The sequence below is a fragment of the Podarcis erhardii genome, assembly GCF_964252035.2.
Source record: "Podarcis erhardii genome assembly, chromosome: 5".
Lineage (NCBI taxonomy): Eukaryota > Metazoa > Chordata > Lepidosauria > Squamata > Lacertidae > Podarcis > Podarcis erhardii.
Window position 1 is genome coordinate 3,321,598 of NC_138509.1, and position 18,393 is coordinate 3,339,990.

General features: G+C 43.9%; 1 protein-coding gene across 2 annotated transcripts in view; it reads left to right on the plus strand.

The window, feature by feature from the left end:
* The window catches only part of KIAA0930, a 54,480-nt gene that overhangs the window by 23,869 nt on the left and 12,218 nt on the right, over positions 1-18,393 (plus strand). For both annotated transcript variants that reach the window (XM_081861407.1, XM_081861408.1), the window contains exons 2-3: positions 12,220-12,368; positions 17,508-17,615. In XM_081861407.1, the coding sequence (XP_081717533.1) occupies positions 12,220-12,368; positions 17,508-17,615 (257 nt within the window). The remainder of the gene's footprint in view (positions 1-12,219; positions 12,369-17,507; positions 17,616-18,393) is intronic.

The following is an 18,393-nucleotide window of genomic DNA, read 5'->3' on the forward strand; positions in this document are numbered from 1 at the left end:
ACAATAGCAGATCTAGGTATGTGTGTGTGTATGATAAATGTATACACGGCTTTGGTTTTAATTCTTTGTTTGGCATTTTGCTGTTATTATTTCTGCTGAGCATGTATCTGAGCAAGGCACTCAGAGAAGCATAGATGACTTCAGCCCATGTGTAGCGGTCAAAAATTTAGAGTTGGATTCCTCCTCTGTGGCAGTTGGATCCACAGTCTTTGACTCCATTGTCCCACTTTTCTGCCTGACAGCTTCTTCGTTTGTATGAGTAACGAGTTTGGCGTGAGGTGTAGGAGTGTGTTTGCCAGTGACTCATACACTGCAGACGGGCAAAAATTGGGTTGGCATGTGAAGCAGTGAAGAAATAGAGCAGGTCAGTCCATTTAAAGGGCATTGGGATGAGGATCTGGCAGCCGAGTGAAAACATGCGGTGTGGGAGCCTCTTCCGAACTGAAAGACAGTCACAGGCCTATTTGTGTTCTTAAGGGCTGCTGTCTAATGAGATAATGAGGCATTTCTTGAATTACTGTTCTCCTACGAACGCACGTGTACATTTTAAACTCACATTTACAAATTTGTCTCAGATTTATTTAATGTGTTACTTTGAGCAGCATCTTTGGGCTGGGTTGAATATCCTGGTTTGATTTTCAGGCTAGAAATGGTTCTCTCTCTGACCTGGGGGAGAGGGAGGGAGGAGGCTAAAGCAAATCTTCCCCATAACATTTAATTATGAGAATATTCAACTTTTTCCCAAAAGGTTTGCTGCTGTTTTCCTGGTGTTGCTTCATTGACACTCCCACTTCTTCTTGCTGGTTTTTCTTTCTTTCTGGATCACTAACAGATACACTTGGCCAACTGGGGATCATGTAGCAAATGGTGTCTACATAGCCAATGATGATGTTACTGTGGCAAAGGAAATTTGGAGAAAAAGAGACAATGTGGAATCATAGAGCCATAGAATTGTAGTGTTGGAAGGGACCCCGATGGTCATTTAGTCCAACCCCCTGCACTGCAGGAATCTCAAGGTGACAGGTGGCCATCCAGCCTCTGCTTGGAAACCTCCAGTGGAGAGTGCACAACCTTCTGAGGCAGCCTGTTCCCGTGTTGAACATTAGTGGGGCAATGCGACTTGTTTGTGATATTTCCTAAGATCAGTGAGTTTTTTCAGCTCAGCCTGTGTGTCAATAAGAGGATCAAGAATAAACTCTGTAGTAGTGGATTGCTTAATCTACTATTTTCATTATAATCTTTTATGCTTTTTTCCTGTAAATGCTAAAGAGTTTAGCAATTTGAGGTTTATAAGTTCATTCCAAAGCCCTAAGCCTACAAACACTTTTGATGTGTGCAGGAAATCTGGGGCTGGGTGTTTCCTAATATCTTTAGCTGAATAAGGATAATACCAGAGTGCTGCATGCATACAGCTTCTGGTAAGCGTGGGCTTCACCTAGTGCTGTGCCAAGGTTTTCTCGCTGGAGTTCTCACCCCCCCCCCCAAAAAAAACCCCTGTTTGTTTGTGAGTAACTAACTGTTTGGGAGGAAAGGAAAGTCAGGTGGGAGGGAAACAGAATGGAATGGCTAAAACACTGAACAGGCTAGACCAGGGATAGGCAACCTAAGGCCCAGGGGCTGGATGCGGCCCAATCGCCTTCTCAATCTGGCCCGCGGACAGTCCGGGAATCAGTGTGTTTTTACATGAGTAGAACGTGTCCTTTTATTTAAAATGCATCTCTGGGTTATTTGTGGGGCATAGGAATTCGTTCAGCCCCCTCCCAGCAGTGAGGGGCTGGTGGGGCTCATCTACCTGAGAAGGTAGCCCGTCTAGGAGAAGGAAAACTTTGGTCCTAAACCTCCAGTGCGTTGAGGGATATCTGTGGGAGAAGAAAAGGCTAAGGAGTAAACCCTACACAAATTCAGAGTGTAGTACCTAAGATGGTTGGGTGGTGTCTTGTACAGCTTCCTCCAGCAACTCTGCAGCCAAGCTGGTGCCTAGCATATTGCTCTGCTTTCCTTTGGACCACATCAGTGAGGCCGAGAGGGGGATATTGGTGGCTGGGCTGCCCAGGACCTCCAGACACATGGCCCAGGCTTGTGCACCATGGATGTTGCTAATGTAGCAGTTTGATCTCACCCTTAGAGGCACACTCCATTGTCTCATGAGGCAGACAGATGCCAACAACATGAAGGGCTTGGTACATAGTGCCCATGTGCATTGAGTGTCTCGTAGATTCTGTACAATGAATGTTCATAGCATAGAGCAGGCAGGGAAGAGAATTCCACAATTTGTAAATGTTCAGGGGAATATGTGTGTTCAGATTGGTGTGAGAAAACGAATACCACAATTTCACAAGAGTATCTCTGTTTTCAAGTGTGAAATTTTGGAGGATTTTATATGAGATGAGTGGCGTTTAACTGCCTTGCCTAACCTACATATCTGTTGGTCTGCTCTCTTACGCTACAGTTCACTTAACTGGTCTATTACATCCTTGAAGCTAATGTGAATGTACAAATAATTGCTTGCCATGGTTCATGGAGTATCACAGCAATGCCCTGAAGAGGTTAAACTGGGAGTTCAACAGAGATACTAAAGCCCAAGTAAAAATTGCTACTGAGTTCTTCCATGCCTGCATCTGCCCAATTTTTAACACATCTCCTGCCTCCTTTATACTGGACCATCTGCATAAACAAAGCTGCTATGCTGAAGCATCTCTCTCTGAAACATTCTTTTAAGGGAGGAGAGTCCACCACCTTCCGAGGAAAACATGTAAACTGGCCACAGAAGGTCTGTGGCTGTATTAAACTTGTTTTATATACACTGGCTCAGAATGCTTGAGATGGGTAAGAAACTACTAATTAGGTATTAGTTAAGTAGAATAGTATTAATAAAGTACACACAGGCTGCAAGCTTCAAAGCCTCTGCAACCACTGGCCACAACAACTCTGTCTTCAGCTGACGCAAGCCATTCATAATCCACTGGCTCAGACACCAAGATGTTATAGAAGGTTTATGGGCCTTTCCAGCTGTTAGTATCCAAGACATAGGGCCCTGTGGGTCTGCATGCTACAGATGGAAAGGAGTTTGGCCAGCACAGATTGTACTGGGTCAGCTGTTTGGACATTGTGTTTGTATAAGATTGATACGTGAATAGCACAATGTGAGTGTAGAGAGAATAAATTAATGGAAATGAATGCAAAAGCTGTTGCACATAAGACACCACAGCCAACACATTTACAAACTCTTGTTCTGAACAGCTATTCAGACAACATAAGCAAAACATTCCAAATGTGTGAAATGTGTTACATACCGTAAGTATTGTGCTGTTAACGAAGCCGTATTCTAGAGAGCCAACGCATTTTCTTCCCTTCGCGTTTCTCTGGAGAACCTGTACTGGTCATCCAGTCAATTCTGTAGGTAACGGGAGTAGAATAAAGAGCAGTTTGTAGCAATGCCCAAAATAACTTCCCACACTGACTTCTGTTGCCAGTGCTAGGAAACCAACGAGATTTTTCAAAAGGTTGTTTGGGGCTCAATGCTCATTACTTTACAAGTTATCAGAATTCTTTAACGTAACACTCTGTGGAGTGTTAATAACTTTGAAAGAGACTGGAAACACTTTAAATTGTATTGGAATAATGGAATAGAATGTTGGCAATCTTTTTCCTTTATTGAAAATCAGTTTGGCAATTTCCATTGTGTACAAGCAGAAAAGTACTGTTTCCCCTCTTACTGTGCTTCTGTTTCTTGTTCATAGTGATTGATGTTTAGTGTAATATTTGTCTTAAAAACCAATATACAGCCGCTTGAGACCCTGGCTGGGAAGGGGAGATTCTTTTGTGGTATATGAGAGAGAGCTGAAGCAGTGTTGTAGTTTAAAGACAGTGTTACAAATCAAGAATGAGTGGAGTTCAAATCTCGCCTCTGCCCTGAACTCTCCAGGAAGCCTCTGGAGAGCCTCAGCTCAGCTAGAGAGGAAAGAATGTGTTGCCTTTGGTTTTTCCCAGTTTCTCATTTTTGCAGTGTTGAGTGCACTTCACTCTCATTTCTGCATAAAAGTGTATGCACATTTCTCCTAAAAGACACATTTTAAAAACACAATTGGCTAATACAGTACAGTATTTTTACAAGCCACTGTCTCTAGTATACAATGGTACCTCTGGTTACGTACTTAATTCGTTCCGGAGGTCTGTACTTAACCTGAAACTGTTCTTAACCTGAAGCACCACATTAGCTAATGGGGCCTCCTACTGTCGCCGCACTGCTGCTGTGTGATTTCTGTTCTCATCCTGAAGCAAAGTTCTTAACCCGAGGTAATATTTCTGGGTTAGCAGAGTCTGTAACCTGAAGTGTATGTAACCTGAAGCGTCTGTAACCCGAGGTACCACTGTAATGGGTTTTTGCACAGTAACTGCACTTACATGCACATCTTTGTACACACTTTTGTTGGCATTACAAAATACAGAGAAGTGCAAATTGCAAAGTACAGCTATGCTTCAGTCACAGATGGGTTCAGGAAATGTAAATTGGGTGGGTTCACATTAAAACCTGAAGCAAAATTAATTTCTCCTCTAGATTTATCCCCAGTACATGCAGAGACACACAAATAATGTAGGGATAACCAATACTGAACTGTGGGGTTGTTGTAAAGATTACAACAAGATAATACATGTGGAGAGGAAATAACTGGATAATAAACCTTTTAATTTTTATTTATTTATTTTGTTTATTAAATTTGTGTACCGCCCTATATCCGCAGGTCTCAGGGTGGTTACAACATAAAATCACAATATAAAAACACAAAATACATAATAAAAACAAAAACAACCACAATCCAATACGACACCCCCCAAACCCCACATTTTAAAAGGGCACTGGATGTTGCTTAGCCAAAGGCCTGGTTAAAGAAGAACGCTTTTGCCTGGCGCCTAAAGGCGTATAATGAGGGCGCCAGGCGAACCTCCTTGGGGACAGCATTTCACAAACAGGGAACAACCTCACAGTGTAAGAATTTGTACAAAGTAAGGATGGATAAGTCAGTGCTTGTAGCAAACTCCTTTATCCGTGTGGTGGCTGCATTTACTAGGATGCACTTTTCTGATGTATTGTGACATTATGAACATTAGCCAAGTAGCACGTGGAAGTTAAATCCACAACCTTTTCATCATATTAAACGAGGCCAGAAACCTCCGTCACCCTGAACTGATAAATGTCACTGGATAAGAAGAATTGTCAGAAGCCATGTCCTCAGGCCTTCAGATCTCTAGGGAGAAGTATCATACAATACACAGACACGGATAACATTGCACAGTACCTCAGCCAAGCCACTCATTAGCACAGAATACAATAACAGCAGTGTTTATCTAGAGGTGATTATATGGAAATAAATATCTGTTTCTATACACAGAAGACAGTTGTGAGTAGGTGGTTTGCTCCTTCATGTACCTTCTGTCTCTAAAACACTCCACAGAATTTGCCAAACTCTCAATCATAGAAAAGTTTATCTGACATTGGCTGAGACACAATACAGTGGTGCCCCACAAGACGAACGCCTCGCAAGACGGAAAACCCGCTAGACGAAAGGGTTTTCCGTTTTGGAGGCGCTTCGCAAAACGAATTTCCCTATGGGCTTGCTTCGCAAGACGAAAATGTCTTGCGAGTTCCTGCGGCTTTCCCCCCCTTTCCCCCCCTTTTCCTAAGCCGCTAAACCGCTTATCAGCTGATCCGCTAAAAGCCGCTAAACCACTAATAGCGCTAATCCGCTAAGCTGTCAATGGGCTTGCTTCGCAAGACGAAAAAATCGCTATACGAAGAGCCTCACGGAACGGATTAATTTCGTCTTGCGAAGCACCACTGTACTAAGTCACAGTTCAGCATTATTAGAACTATCAGTGGTGAGTCCCAGGAGAGTTTTTCATCCAAAATCATGATTTGATCCTCATTTGTCTGAACCAGCCACAGTTGGAGTAAGCTACAATTTCTCTAAATGACAGTATTTTTCCGTGTATAAGACGGTACTTTTTGCTAAAAATAAATAAATAAATTAGGCAAAAATTGTGTGTCGTCTTGTACACGGATGGTGAATGCAGAGGGGGGAACGTGCGATTAATGGCAGCAGCAAGCAGGAGATTGGCAGCGGTGATTGGGCGGGTGATTGGTGGCTGCAGCGGTGATTGGTGGCTGCAGCAAGGCCTGCTGGCGATTGGCTGTGCCTGTAGCAATTGGGCAGGCGATTGGCGGCTGCGGCAAGTAGGTGGGTGGGCTGTTGGTGGTGGCAAGTGGGCAGGCGATTGGCGGCTGTGGTGAGGTGTGCAATTGGCAGTGGCTGTGGCAAGCGATCGGCAGTGGCGGGCAGGCAGGTGAGCAATTGGCGGAAGTGACCTCCCTCACCCCCCCCAAAAAAGCTAAACAACTTAATTTCTTAATTTTGGGTTAAAAAACATGGGGGTTGTCTTATACATGGAGGCATATTATACACGGAAAAATACTGCAGGCTGTGATGGGCAGCAGAGCCAGGTTCACTGCAGGCTTAATTGGGGGCAGTGAGTGTTGGGATCCACTACACATGCCCGTGTCTTTGACTCATCCTCATCAGTTTGGGGCAGGTGGTGTGCTTCAGGGAATGGTGTGTCTGAATGTAGAAATTTAGAGAAATTATGTATGTTTTAATAGATTATGTCTGAATAGGATGAGAGTGTTGGAGATACGTGCAAATGTGTATGTGAATCCGGTCTTGGGTGTTTGATTTTCGTTGTTGTGTATACTGTGTATATACGGACAATGACAATAAATTTATCTAATCTATCTAATCTAATCTAATCTAATCTAAATAAATGTATGTGACGCAAATTCTGATGTCATGAAGAATCTGCAAAATCAAAAATCAGAATTGAGGTGACCCAGGGATGCAGTCTTGCTACCCAAAATGCCGTCACAAGAAAGTAAGCTGTATTGAACTCTTGTGTGGCTTACAGCCTTATTATCCTTTGCATCCTTTGTCAGAATCACTTGTGCTTCCAGTACAATACTATCTAGTAGCATTTAGAGGGGTTTTTTTGGGGGGGGAGGAGAGACCAGCAGAGCAATCAGTGTTGTGGGGCAATATATTTTCCCCTCATAATACTAGAACTTGGGATCACCCAGTACAGTGGTACCTCAGGTTAAGTACTTAATTCATTCTGGAGGTCTGTTCTTAACCTGAAACTGTTCTTAACCTGAAGCACCACTTTAGCTAATGGGGCCTCCTGCTGCCGCTGCGCCGCTGGAGCATGATTTCTGTTCTCATCCTGAAGCAAAGTTCTTAACCTGGAGCACTATTTCTGGGTTAGCGGAGTCTGTAACCTGAAGCATATGTAACCTGAAGCGTATGTAACCCGAGGTACCACTGTACTCAAAGTGATTAGTAATAGATGCAGAAAAAATACATTTTCGTCGAATGCGTAGTTAAGATTATTTACTGCTAAGACATCTCACTAGTTCAGATGGCTTTCCAAGTGGGTAAGGAATATGCTCAGAAGATATGTCTTAAGGTCTGTTAGTTATGATTAACTGCATGTTCAGAGGAACAGAAAGCTGCCTTGTACTGAATGAGGCCACTGATCCATGTGGCTCAGAGGTTGCTCCCTGGGGTTCCAGGCAAGAATCTCTCCCAGTCCTACCTGGAGATGCCAGGAATTGGACCTGGAACCTTCGGCATGCAAAGCAGATACTCTCCCATTGAGCACAGAGCCCATAGAGTCAGCATATCTGAGTGTCGCATGCAAGGGACGCAAGGCAGGAGAGGTGGCTGTTTCCATGCCTTGTTCTGATCTTCCCAGAAGCTTCTGGGTGGTGCTGTTGGAAGCAGTTTGGAATGCATGAACCTTCGTATCTGCAGGGCAGCTCTTAAACTTAACTCTCTCTGCTTGGGAGAAGGATGTCAGGAGGAAAGGAAGGAAGCTGCCTTATACTGTAGTGTGTTATCCATCTAGGTAAGTATTGTCTACCTGGACTAGCAACAGCTCTGCCAAGGACACAGATAAATGTATTTCATATTACACTAACAGAGTCTCATGAGTTCAATATCATGCACAAAATGATTCTGCTGTTTGCAAGGGCTCAAGAAGAAAATGACCAGAAATGGGTTATATGTGCTACAAGATTGATCATGAGTAAGTAAAACAGAAGTACAGGTTGGCCCAAAGGCTGTTGCCTTGTAATTTGTTTTTGTTGTAAATTTGCTACGCTTAATGAAGGGTGCCTTTTCTAACCTGTGTGTGCTTTCTCTACTGTGGGAAAGATGCACTGCTTGTGATATTAATAGTAATATTGAGTATGATGGCAATGAGCCATCTCAGAACTAGCGAGCAGTTGGGTTTGGAATTAATGAAGGAGAAGGTAAAAAAAAAGGCTTATAAATCAGTTGATGGAAAAGCTATGTGGCAGATCCTTCTTCTAGCAAGCTTGGGGGTGAGGCAAGGCAGATGCACAGCAAAATGAAGGCGGTCTGAGCAAGTACAAACCGTCGCAACAGCAGAGTCCCTTATTCCTTTGCCCAGCAAACAAGCCAAATCTGGACACTTACAGAAGTTGGGGACGTGTCGGCCGATGCATTCTGACCTGTCGCTGATGGTGTGGCTTTAGTTCCTGCCATTGACTGTAATCGGTTTTATGCTACACAGACTGAATTCGTCCTTGATTTTTCTCAGGTACCAAGTTCAGGATTTGCTGCAGACTTGAGTCCTGACATTAGCACCACAAACCTTTAAGAATATTACAGAAATGGAGAATAGATTGCAAAACATACTTATATTTAGGTTACCAGAAGAATTACCGTATAGAATTCTTGAGTTGAAAGGGATCTTGATGGTCATCTAGTCTAACCCCCTGCAGTACAGAAATCTCAGCACCTGAACACTTTTTTTAAAACCTGCAACCTACTGGATTTTTTCAACTAAGTTTTACACAGAAATTAATGCTAGGTCCCTCGATTTCAGTAGGTAATCTGAGTAAAACTTAGATGAATACCACTCACTAAGTTTAGATCAGCTGAACAAAGCCATTTTATTCAGTCCTAATAAAAATGTATCAGGGAGAGATGCTTCAAAATAGATGCTTTATTTATACAGATTGTTTCTGCATTTTAAAGGAGGAAGGAAATATGTTAAAAGTGGGCAGGCATGGAAAGAATCTGTAGCAATTATTACTTGGGCTTTAGCATCTCAGTTGAACTCTCAGTTTAACCACTTCAGGGCATTGCTGTGATTCTCCATGAACCATGGCAAGCAATTATTTTGTACGTTCGCATTAGCTTTAGGGACATAATAGGCCAGTTCAGAGCGTGTGTAGGTTGGCTGTATTCATCACAGCAGAATTTTTTATCAGCTCATCTGTCCATTTCAGGTGTCCTGCAATTTTAAATCCAGAAAATTGATTTCAAGCAGTCTCAGTAAAGATGTGAAGTTGATATAGAATCATAGAATTGTAGAGTTGGAGGGGACTGTGAGGGTCATCTTGTCCAAACCTGCAATGCAAGTATCTCAACTGAAGCATCCATGACAGATGGCCATCCAACCTCTGCTTAAAAAGCTCAATGGAAGGAGAGTCCACAGCCTGCCAAGGGAATCCATTCCATTGTTGAGCAGCTCTTACCATCAGAACATTCTTCCTGATGTTTAGTTGGAACCTCCTTTATTGTAACTTGAATCTGTTGGTTCAAGTCCTTCCCTCCAGAGCAGGAGAAAACAAGCCTGCTCCATCTTCCATGTGACAGCCCTTGAGATATTTGAAGAAGGCTCTCATATGTCACCTCAGTCTCCTCTTTTCCAGGCTGAACATGCCCAACTCCCTCAAGTGTTCCTCAAGGGTCTGGTCAAGGTCACCCAGTGAACCTTGTGGCTGAGTGGAGATTTGAACCTGGATGTCCCTGGTCTATGCTCAGGTGTCCCCCACCCCACTCCACCGATGCAACTATAGTGAACTGGAGTGCCATGATCTACTTATATAAGACATTTGAGAAAGGTCAGCTTCTTATTCAACCAACTGAAGCACCATGAGATTGTTTTTTGAGGGAGGCAGGTTTTATTTTATGACAACATTTTGGAGGTCCCAGGTTGCAAGGTGGTTAGATTGGTCTCAGCTAGGGCCAGGACCTTTTCAGTACTGGCCCCGACTTGCTGGAATGCTCTTCACAAGAGATTAGGGCCCTGCGGGACTTGACATCTTTCCACAGGGCCTGCAAGACAGAGCTGTTCCGCCTGGCCTTTGGTTTGGACTCAGTCTGACCCTTATATTTCCCTCCCCTTATGGTCTTGATCTATCATCTACTTTTAAAATGAGGCTGCATTTTAAATTGCATTTTGTAGAGTTGGAGGGGACTGTGAGGGTCATCTTGTCCAAACCCGCAATGGTGACTTAACATTGCAGGGGTGTGGAAAAGATTCTTTAAAAGATGTACAGGAAGAACTTTGAGCACTCAGAAGCAGCACTATATAAAATTGCATTATAAATGCTGAACCTTTTAAATTTTTGGATAATTAAAGATTGCTTAATTAAAGTGGTCCTCCCTGAAAGAAAAGACCCTGCATACAGAGAACTGGTATGTAGGCTTTCACATCCCCCGCTAGGAAACAGCTTTCAGATATTCAGCCTGAAGGAAGAGCTTTGTCACTTGAGTTTTATGGCTGTGCCTTTGCCTAGGAGTAGAGGCAAAGTGACTGTGCTCCTGCTCTTTCAAAATCGGTGAGTTGTTTTTGCTCACGAGATTGTCCTCATTCACCCTACAAATGATCTTGTTTTTATTTCTGCTAGAAGTGCTTCAGTTGGCAGCAGGGACTGGGCGTGTGCAGCTTCCCTTCCTCTCCCCCATGCCGTTTTGGGTCCCTGTAGGGTAATTAAGAGGGGACCTTTTCAAGATAGTAGCATATTTCATGCAGGCTAATGCAGGAGTGGAAATTAAATGATTTGCTTTTTATGTGGGGTCTTGCCAAGACTCTCTTGGCAGTGAGCTGCAAGCCTCCGTCACCAGCTGACAAGTCTCAGCAATAACCTGTAGTAAATAGTGATAAAAGGTGTGCTTCACGTGATCTGCACAAGGTGCCTTTCTAACGATGCTTAACTTTTCTGTTCTCACCCCCTTATGATATCTGAGCAAACAGAAATACTGTACATTTTTTCAGGATGATGTCTTCCTTCTGGTAGTTCTGGAGCTGTGTGATGGTCACTGTTGCAAACACAACGGGACCTCAGTAAGCCAACAGTCTGAAAACACCCTGTCCTGGGGGAAACATCTCCGGTCATCTCAGTGTGAGGAAGCAGCTATGCTTCTCCTTTCCACTTCCCCTCCTCTGAAACCAGCATGCTTATGGCAGCTGAAGCTGAGGGCGGGCAAAGCAAGGAAGCTGCCTTGCTCAAGTCGCTTATAAGCTGAAAACGATTGCCTCGTATTAATGACAACGACTAATAATGGTTGATCGTGAATCTAAATTATTGCTGGGGCAAGCAGGGACACTGCTGTAAAAATGGGTTCCTAAATGTCATTGCTGTTCCTTTTTGCCACTGAGATTGCCTCCTCCAAAGGCCCAGCGCAAAGTGCAGTTCAATACTTTGTCCTCTTGGCCAGTTTTCTCTCCTTCTCTCACTTCCCTGGGGTTGGGGAGAGACAGCTGGAGCTGCAGTTCACCTGGGGCAGGTTGGCAAGGGAGACATTTGCTTCAAACCTCCATTCTCAAAGGAAGTTGCGTTATATATGAGGTTTGCGTGGCTTCCACATAATAAAAGATGGGATTGAACCGGGTAGGATCCTGCTAGGAAACAAATGGAAAAAATTGGCCAGCATTAAAAGTTCAGGCATTTGGTGTTTTAAAAACGGCTGCAATGTGGGTTCGGAGGTTCTTAATTGTCATCTTGATTGTGATTGTAAGCTGTTGGTTTTTAATACAGTAATGCTTCAACTTATGCTGCAGTTACATTCCAGGGATCGTGCCTAAAGCCCAAATTGTTTCTAGTCAAAACCCATTGGGTTCAGTGGCGGTTGGGATTGCCAAAGTCATTTTTCCTGGAAACCCACCTCCTTTCCACTTCTTTTTGTTTTTTATTTACCACATATGTAAAGCTGAAGGCACACAAGTTAAATGCATGTAATTTGCGGGCCTACTGTCTTGTGTTTTAATGTTGTATCCTGCCCTGGGACCTTAGGGCGAAGGGCAGACAAGGAATAAATCAAACCAACCAACCAATATGGATCTCTTTTCTAAAAGGTTGTTTCAAAGATGACCGCATTGTATTCTGGACTTGGATGTTTTCCACTTACTTTATGGAGAAATGGGCCCCCCGGCAAGATGACATGCTCTTCTATGTCCGAAGGAAACTGTCATACGTTGGTGGAGACAATACAGATGGGAAGAAGGTAAGTTGGGTAATGGAATCTTACACCCAAGAGGCACCTTTTCCTTCAAGTTAAGTGCAATTTGTGTTTTGGCATTGCCTGCATCCTGAGCAATGCTGTGTGTCGAGAGATGCCGTAAAGCTTGGATAGACTCTTGGGATGTGTGTGATTTGCTGGCTTATAAAAGTTAAAGATATTTTTACATGAAATATTTGGCCATCATGATCTTAGGCAATGAAATGGGAAAGAATACTACAATTATGTGTTCTGGGGTGCTTTGCCACGTTATAGCACTTAGAACCCGGAGGCCATTTGTATGACAGTCGGTGCCTGTGATCATGTGGTAGGTATTAGCTCATGTTATAAAATTCCAGAGGAAATGAAACATACCCACTTAACAACCACTCACCACATTTCCCTGAATATAAAGTTTGTGAAGCTGGCCACAAGTACCCTTAAATCGACCTGATTTGGAGCTATTTTGTGATGAACAAAAAATCCACTTGGAAATCAGAAGACAAATGCATTTTGTTTCTAGATTGGACATTATGAAATGTAAAGATTATAACCTGATGTTGTTGTTTTTAAAAAGTGATTGTATGATATAGCTCATGGGTAGCAAACATTTCTCAGCCAGAGACTTGCGTTCCCTCACAGGCAATCTTCTGGGGGGATGGATGGCAGTGATGGGCAGGGGCAGAAGTGCGTCAGGCTATGGGCAACAGATGCAACAGGGCACATTCAACTGTGAATAGTCCAATGTTTCTACTCTCTCTCTCACTCTTCTCCATCCAGGCAAACAAGAACCATTCTTGCAGTTCAGGGATACATTCCAGCCAGGCAAAAACAGAGCAAGACGAGAGGGGCCTGGTCTTGGGAGAGTCTCAAGGGCTAACTAGAGAGACTGGGAGGACCACAGTCCATCCCTGGGCTTCATATTTCCCAGCCCTAGACTGAAGGGCTCCAATGGAGACTTCAGGGCTTTGCTCACGTTTATTCTCATAGAGAACACCCTTCCATTTGTGAGGGAGCAGCAAATCACACATATGCTGCATCAAAACACATTGATGCAACGTGAAGAACTGTCTCTGTGAGACCGGAATTGTTTCTGTGTATATTTATGTACTTGTGTATAGTCATACCTTGGTTTTCGAACAGCTTAGTTCTTGAATGTTTTGGCTCCCGGATGCCGCAAACCCGGAAGTGACTGTTCTGGTTTGCGAACTATTTTTGGAAGCTGACGGGGCTTCCGCAGCTTCTGATTGGCTGCAGGAGCTTCCAAGCTGCAATTTGGTTTCCAAATGTTTTGGAAGTTGAACGGACTTCTGGAACGGATTCCGTTCGACTTCCAAGGTACAACTATATTTGAAACTTCCTGGTACCTAAGAATTTGCTCAGAGTCAAGGCTATACCACAGTGGATTTCAAAATGTGTTCTGGAGAGCTTTTGGAGTTCCTCAGAAGCTTCTTGAGGTGAGGTGCATTCATGAGAAACGTTCATGAGAAGCTTTTTCTCTGACAAAGAGCTTGCCCAGTCCTGGCACCTTTCCCCTGCCATATGCAGCTACCAGAAAATCCTGGTTGGGTCAGGCACATGCTCGATTTATGTGGCACTAGACCCTGTGTGAGGTGCACAGGAATTCCTCAGCATGCACCTCTAAGCAACAGAGGGTAGGAAAAAATGTTTGAAGAACTATTGCACAGGGCTATACATTCCTCTCTTTCTAGGATATTTGATATCCTAAATCTGGACTACTCTGTTTCTCTTAGAACTGCAGGAGAGGAAATAAAATGGCTCTTCTAGGCATCCGTCAGTATCTCCAACTCATCTGCCCAGGTGAAGAATTGAGTAGGTGGCAGCTGCTGTGGCAGCATCAATGTGCTGGGGGAAATAAGGCAAGCCAGGGAGTGGGAGAGATGGAGTGAAGAGTTATCGAGTGAAGCAGGAAACGGGGAAGGCTGGAAGAGAAGTGGGGAAATATACATGAGTCATTCCCTCCTTTACTTAGGTATCACTAACACCACTTCTAGCAGCGTATTCGTTCCTTCTGATAGGTTAAAAGCTTGATTTAGTGATAGATTACAGGTTGATGAAATGTCTCTTCCTTTTTATGAGTCTCGTTTAAGCCAAAGTGCAACCAGATGTTTATATGATAATGTATATTGATTTGACATAAAATGCGACCTGAAAGCTGGAAGCACTGTCTAGAGTAAATCTTCTCACCAGTGCAGAGGTGGTTGTGTGAGGAGGAGGAGGAGGAGGAGGAGGATGTAAAAGTTTCCATTTCCTGCAGAATGATTGCTTCCTGTCATGGCAGAAATGTGGATCTGTGCATGCTTGTGTTGGCTCATTGTGGCATAGGTAGCTGTGGCAATTTTGTTTTCAATGAGAGAGGAGAAAGTGGCAGCTTGATATGCCATCACTTTGTGGTCTTTAAGTTGGAGAAAATGAGAAATCACAGTGTTTGGAGGTGACAAGACAGTGGGGAGGAAGGAGAACCTCCTTTGGCTCTCGTTGCTTCTCCTACCATGGCTGATCTTGGGTCTTCAACACAGTGGAACAGTCGGTGCCCTGAACCCGTGTGGTGAGAGCCCCCAGATATATAGACCAAGGGTGGCCACCTTCTGTGTTCTTGGAAGCCCCTCTTTTCCTGACTGCGGCCTGGTGTCAGGCTCTACAATAAGATGTGCAGTAAGAGCTCTGCGTGTGCTTATAGTGTAGACACTGCTGGGATGTTGCATTCGACCCCAAACAAAGATGTATTGTTAACATGGGAAGCATATTTCTTTCTCTTGGCAAGCGGCACCTTCTTTTGCCCCTCTCTCTGCCCAGCTCCTCTTGCCCTTCTCATACTCCACGCTGCGCCTGCAAAAAAACAAACTGTGCAAACATTCCTATTTTTGCATAAGTTGTCCACAAAATAATGTTATTGATTTAGAATAATTTTATAAACTACTTAATCAGACACAACCCTGAGTTGTGTTTATGTAAAATATAATAAAATAATTATCAGTGCTATATGAATAAAACCACACTGCCTTTTTGTATGCATTTTGCTTTTGTTTTTTAATTATTTCTCTGAACTGGGAACTGTGTTTTTGTCAAACTTTGAGAAGTGCAAAAACCAAAGAAGATTAGTCTGTGATGTGCAAATGAAGTCACTCCACTTGAAGTTGTGGCCTGGACAAATCCTTGAGCATTCCCAACTGCTGCTGTGCCCTTCTGGAGAAAGTGGTCCTCCTCCGTCGTCTGTTCCCTTGATCCTTGCAATTACTTTTCCTTGCTGAAACATGGCCTTCCTCCCCAAGACACAGCCCACCAATGCTGCCTCCTCCTCCTCCCCTGCTCCTCGCCCCCCACATCTCTATCCTGCTGCTTTTTTACCCTCTTCTGTCCTTTGCATCCCCATGTTGCTGTTCTCTGTCACGCTCCTGATGTCTGGCTAGTCACCCTCCTCGGCAACAGTGCCCATTCTCTGCAGTGAGGCGAAATTTCAACATTCATGTGTCCCTCTGACCTAGCTGCCTCCCTGTCTCCTCTCCCTTTCCTCTTCCTTCAGTCTTTGCCTCTGAACTGACTCTCAGCACACACTGCCTGGGCACTCTCTGGATCTTAGCTTCACTAAGGGCTGCTTTGTGCCTGACCTCTCTGGTGTGGAAATCTTGTGTCTCTTTGAAAGTCACGCACTGTCTGTCCTCCTCGTGTGGTCCTTCTATGGTCCACTCATCCAGCAGCCTTCTCAGAAGCATTAGCCTGTTGTCCTCCTCCCAGTGTGAAATCTGGAAGCCCCTAGTCATGAACCAGCATATGGGCGGTGGATACAGATACAGTTGTTCTGACTCAAGGAATGAGGCAGTTGAGCTGCTCGTCAGCTGTATCCATGCCTGAGCAGTCCTATTTAGGATCCACTCTGCTCACCCTGAATAGGGGCAAGGGCTAGAAAAGGCGTCCGAAACATAGTCTGCCTCCCTTTTTCCCTGACTGGATAACTGCGCCCAATGGGGTCACCACTCAGCGATCACAAAAGACAATTGAAATTTGGAACATGGAATATACGGACTTTGTTGGATAACACAGACAATGAGCGTTGAACTGCCATCATCACAAGAGACATTCTAACATTAATATTGCAGCGCTTCAAGAAACTCGAAGAGCAGAAGAGGGACAACTGAAGGAAGAAAAAGGAGGCTACAGATTCTTTTGGAAAGGTCTACATGAACAAGAACATTGAATACATGAAGTAGGCTTTGCTATCAAAAATGATCTTGTGAAGCTCTTGTCAGAAGTCCCTACTGGCATTAATGAGTGACTTTCAACCCTTTGAATAAAACTCGCCCAAAACCATCAGGCTACTATTCTAAGCGCTTATGCACCAATACTGGATGCCGATGAAGACATTAAAGAAAATTTTTATTCTCAGCTGGATGTCACCCTGATTTTCATGCAAGAGTTGGGCGAGATTTCGATCTGTGGGCCTGGGACGATTGGGAAAGAAGGAATTGACAACAGCAACCAGAACAGAATCTTACTTTTGGCTATAGGTGCAATTCTTCCTGAAATTGAAAAAAAGAAGTGCTAACTCAACTATTGCACATACAATTGATATAGGGGCCCAACTCCTCCCAGTCTGTTCAATAATCTCCATAGCCTCCTGTTGAGAAATATCTGGTGCTGCATTCTGGAATTGCAAAAACAGCTTATTTATTGCAATTCTTTGGGTTTACTGTGCATAAGCTGCGAAATGAGTGGACCTTCTAGGCAGCCTTGAGCTATAACACCTCTCATATTAAACTTTAAAAGGGGGGAGGAGAGAGTTTGGGAGCTGGTTGAGTTAAAGTCCAAAGGGAGAAGTATTTGGTGGTCATAATGGTTACTTTGAATTAGAGTAGTGGTGGCACCACTGCTTCTTATCACTGTTCCTCTCAGTCACAGAAAAGAATTGCAAAAGACTTGTGATAATCTGAGGTTCAAACCCAATTTTTGGAAGTTACAACCTTGAATGACCACTGCTTTGAATAATCTCCCTGCCCTTCTCCTTTGCTTATGTTTCTTGACTGTGAGCCTGTGGGCAGGGGCTACCTTTGCTTTTAATAAATTTGTAGCCACTCAAATATGAGTTTTCCCGTTACTTAAAGACACCTTTTGGTTTTCCCCCCTCAGCAGGTTGAAGTGGAAGTGTACCGCAGGGATTCTAAAAAGCTGCCTGGCCTGGGAGATCCAGATATCGACTGGGAGGAAAGTGTCTGCTTGAACCTTATCCTTCAAAAGGTAGCCTAACATTTCTGTTTCTCCAGGCTTTGATTTATTAATATAGGAAGCCCCTTCCCTTTATGGAACACAGATATTTTGTCTGTGTGTGGTTGTGATGGGGAGGCAGTTTCATTGGCTCTGTACCCTTTGCTTCATACGGATATAGGATTTTCATCTGTCCAAAATTGCCTGCGTTTTGACAGCCGGGCTGCCTGGTCAAGGGCAAAGGCTGTAGAACATTTCCTTTGCATGCAAAAGGCTCAGTTCCTGGCATCTCCAGATAGGGGTGGGAATGTCTCCAGTCTGAGACACTGGAGAGCCACTGCCAGTCAGTGTTGACAATATTGAGCTAAATAGTATAAGGCTGCATCCAAGGTGGTCATCCATATATGAGCTCTTCATGGAGTGCTGGGGCTTATGTGTCGCTTGTGAATTGATGGTGACCTGTGTTGCTTGTTGCTCCAAGCTGGAGGAAGGCATCTAAGGAATCAGTCAAAGGCCAAGGGTGCCTACCATTTCCAGATGCAGCTTTGTTTCCTGGCTGGCTGCAAGGCAAGACCAGTATTTTGGGGATTATTTTGAAGAAGCATCGTCCTTCTCCTTAGTGCAAATAGGATAATGTAATGGAAGCTGTCCAGTAGGCACAACAAGGGAAAAGAGAGAACTTCTTAAAGTGCCTTCTTGGGGTGATAATAGAATTATTGAATAGTAGGGTTGGAAAGAACAGTGCCCTGAAGGTCATCTTGTCCAGGCCCCTGCGATACAGGAATGTTCCTTAAGTTTGGAAAGAAAATCA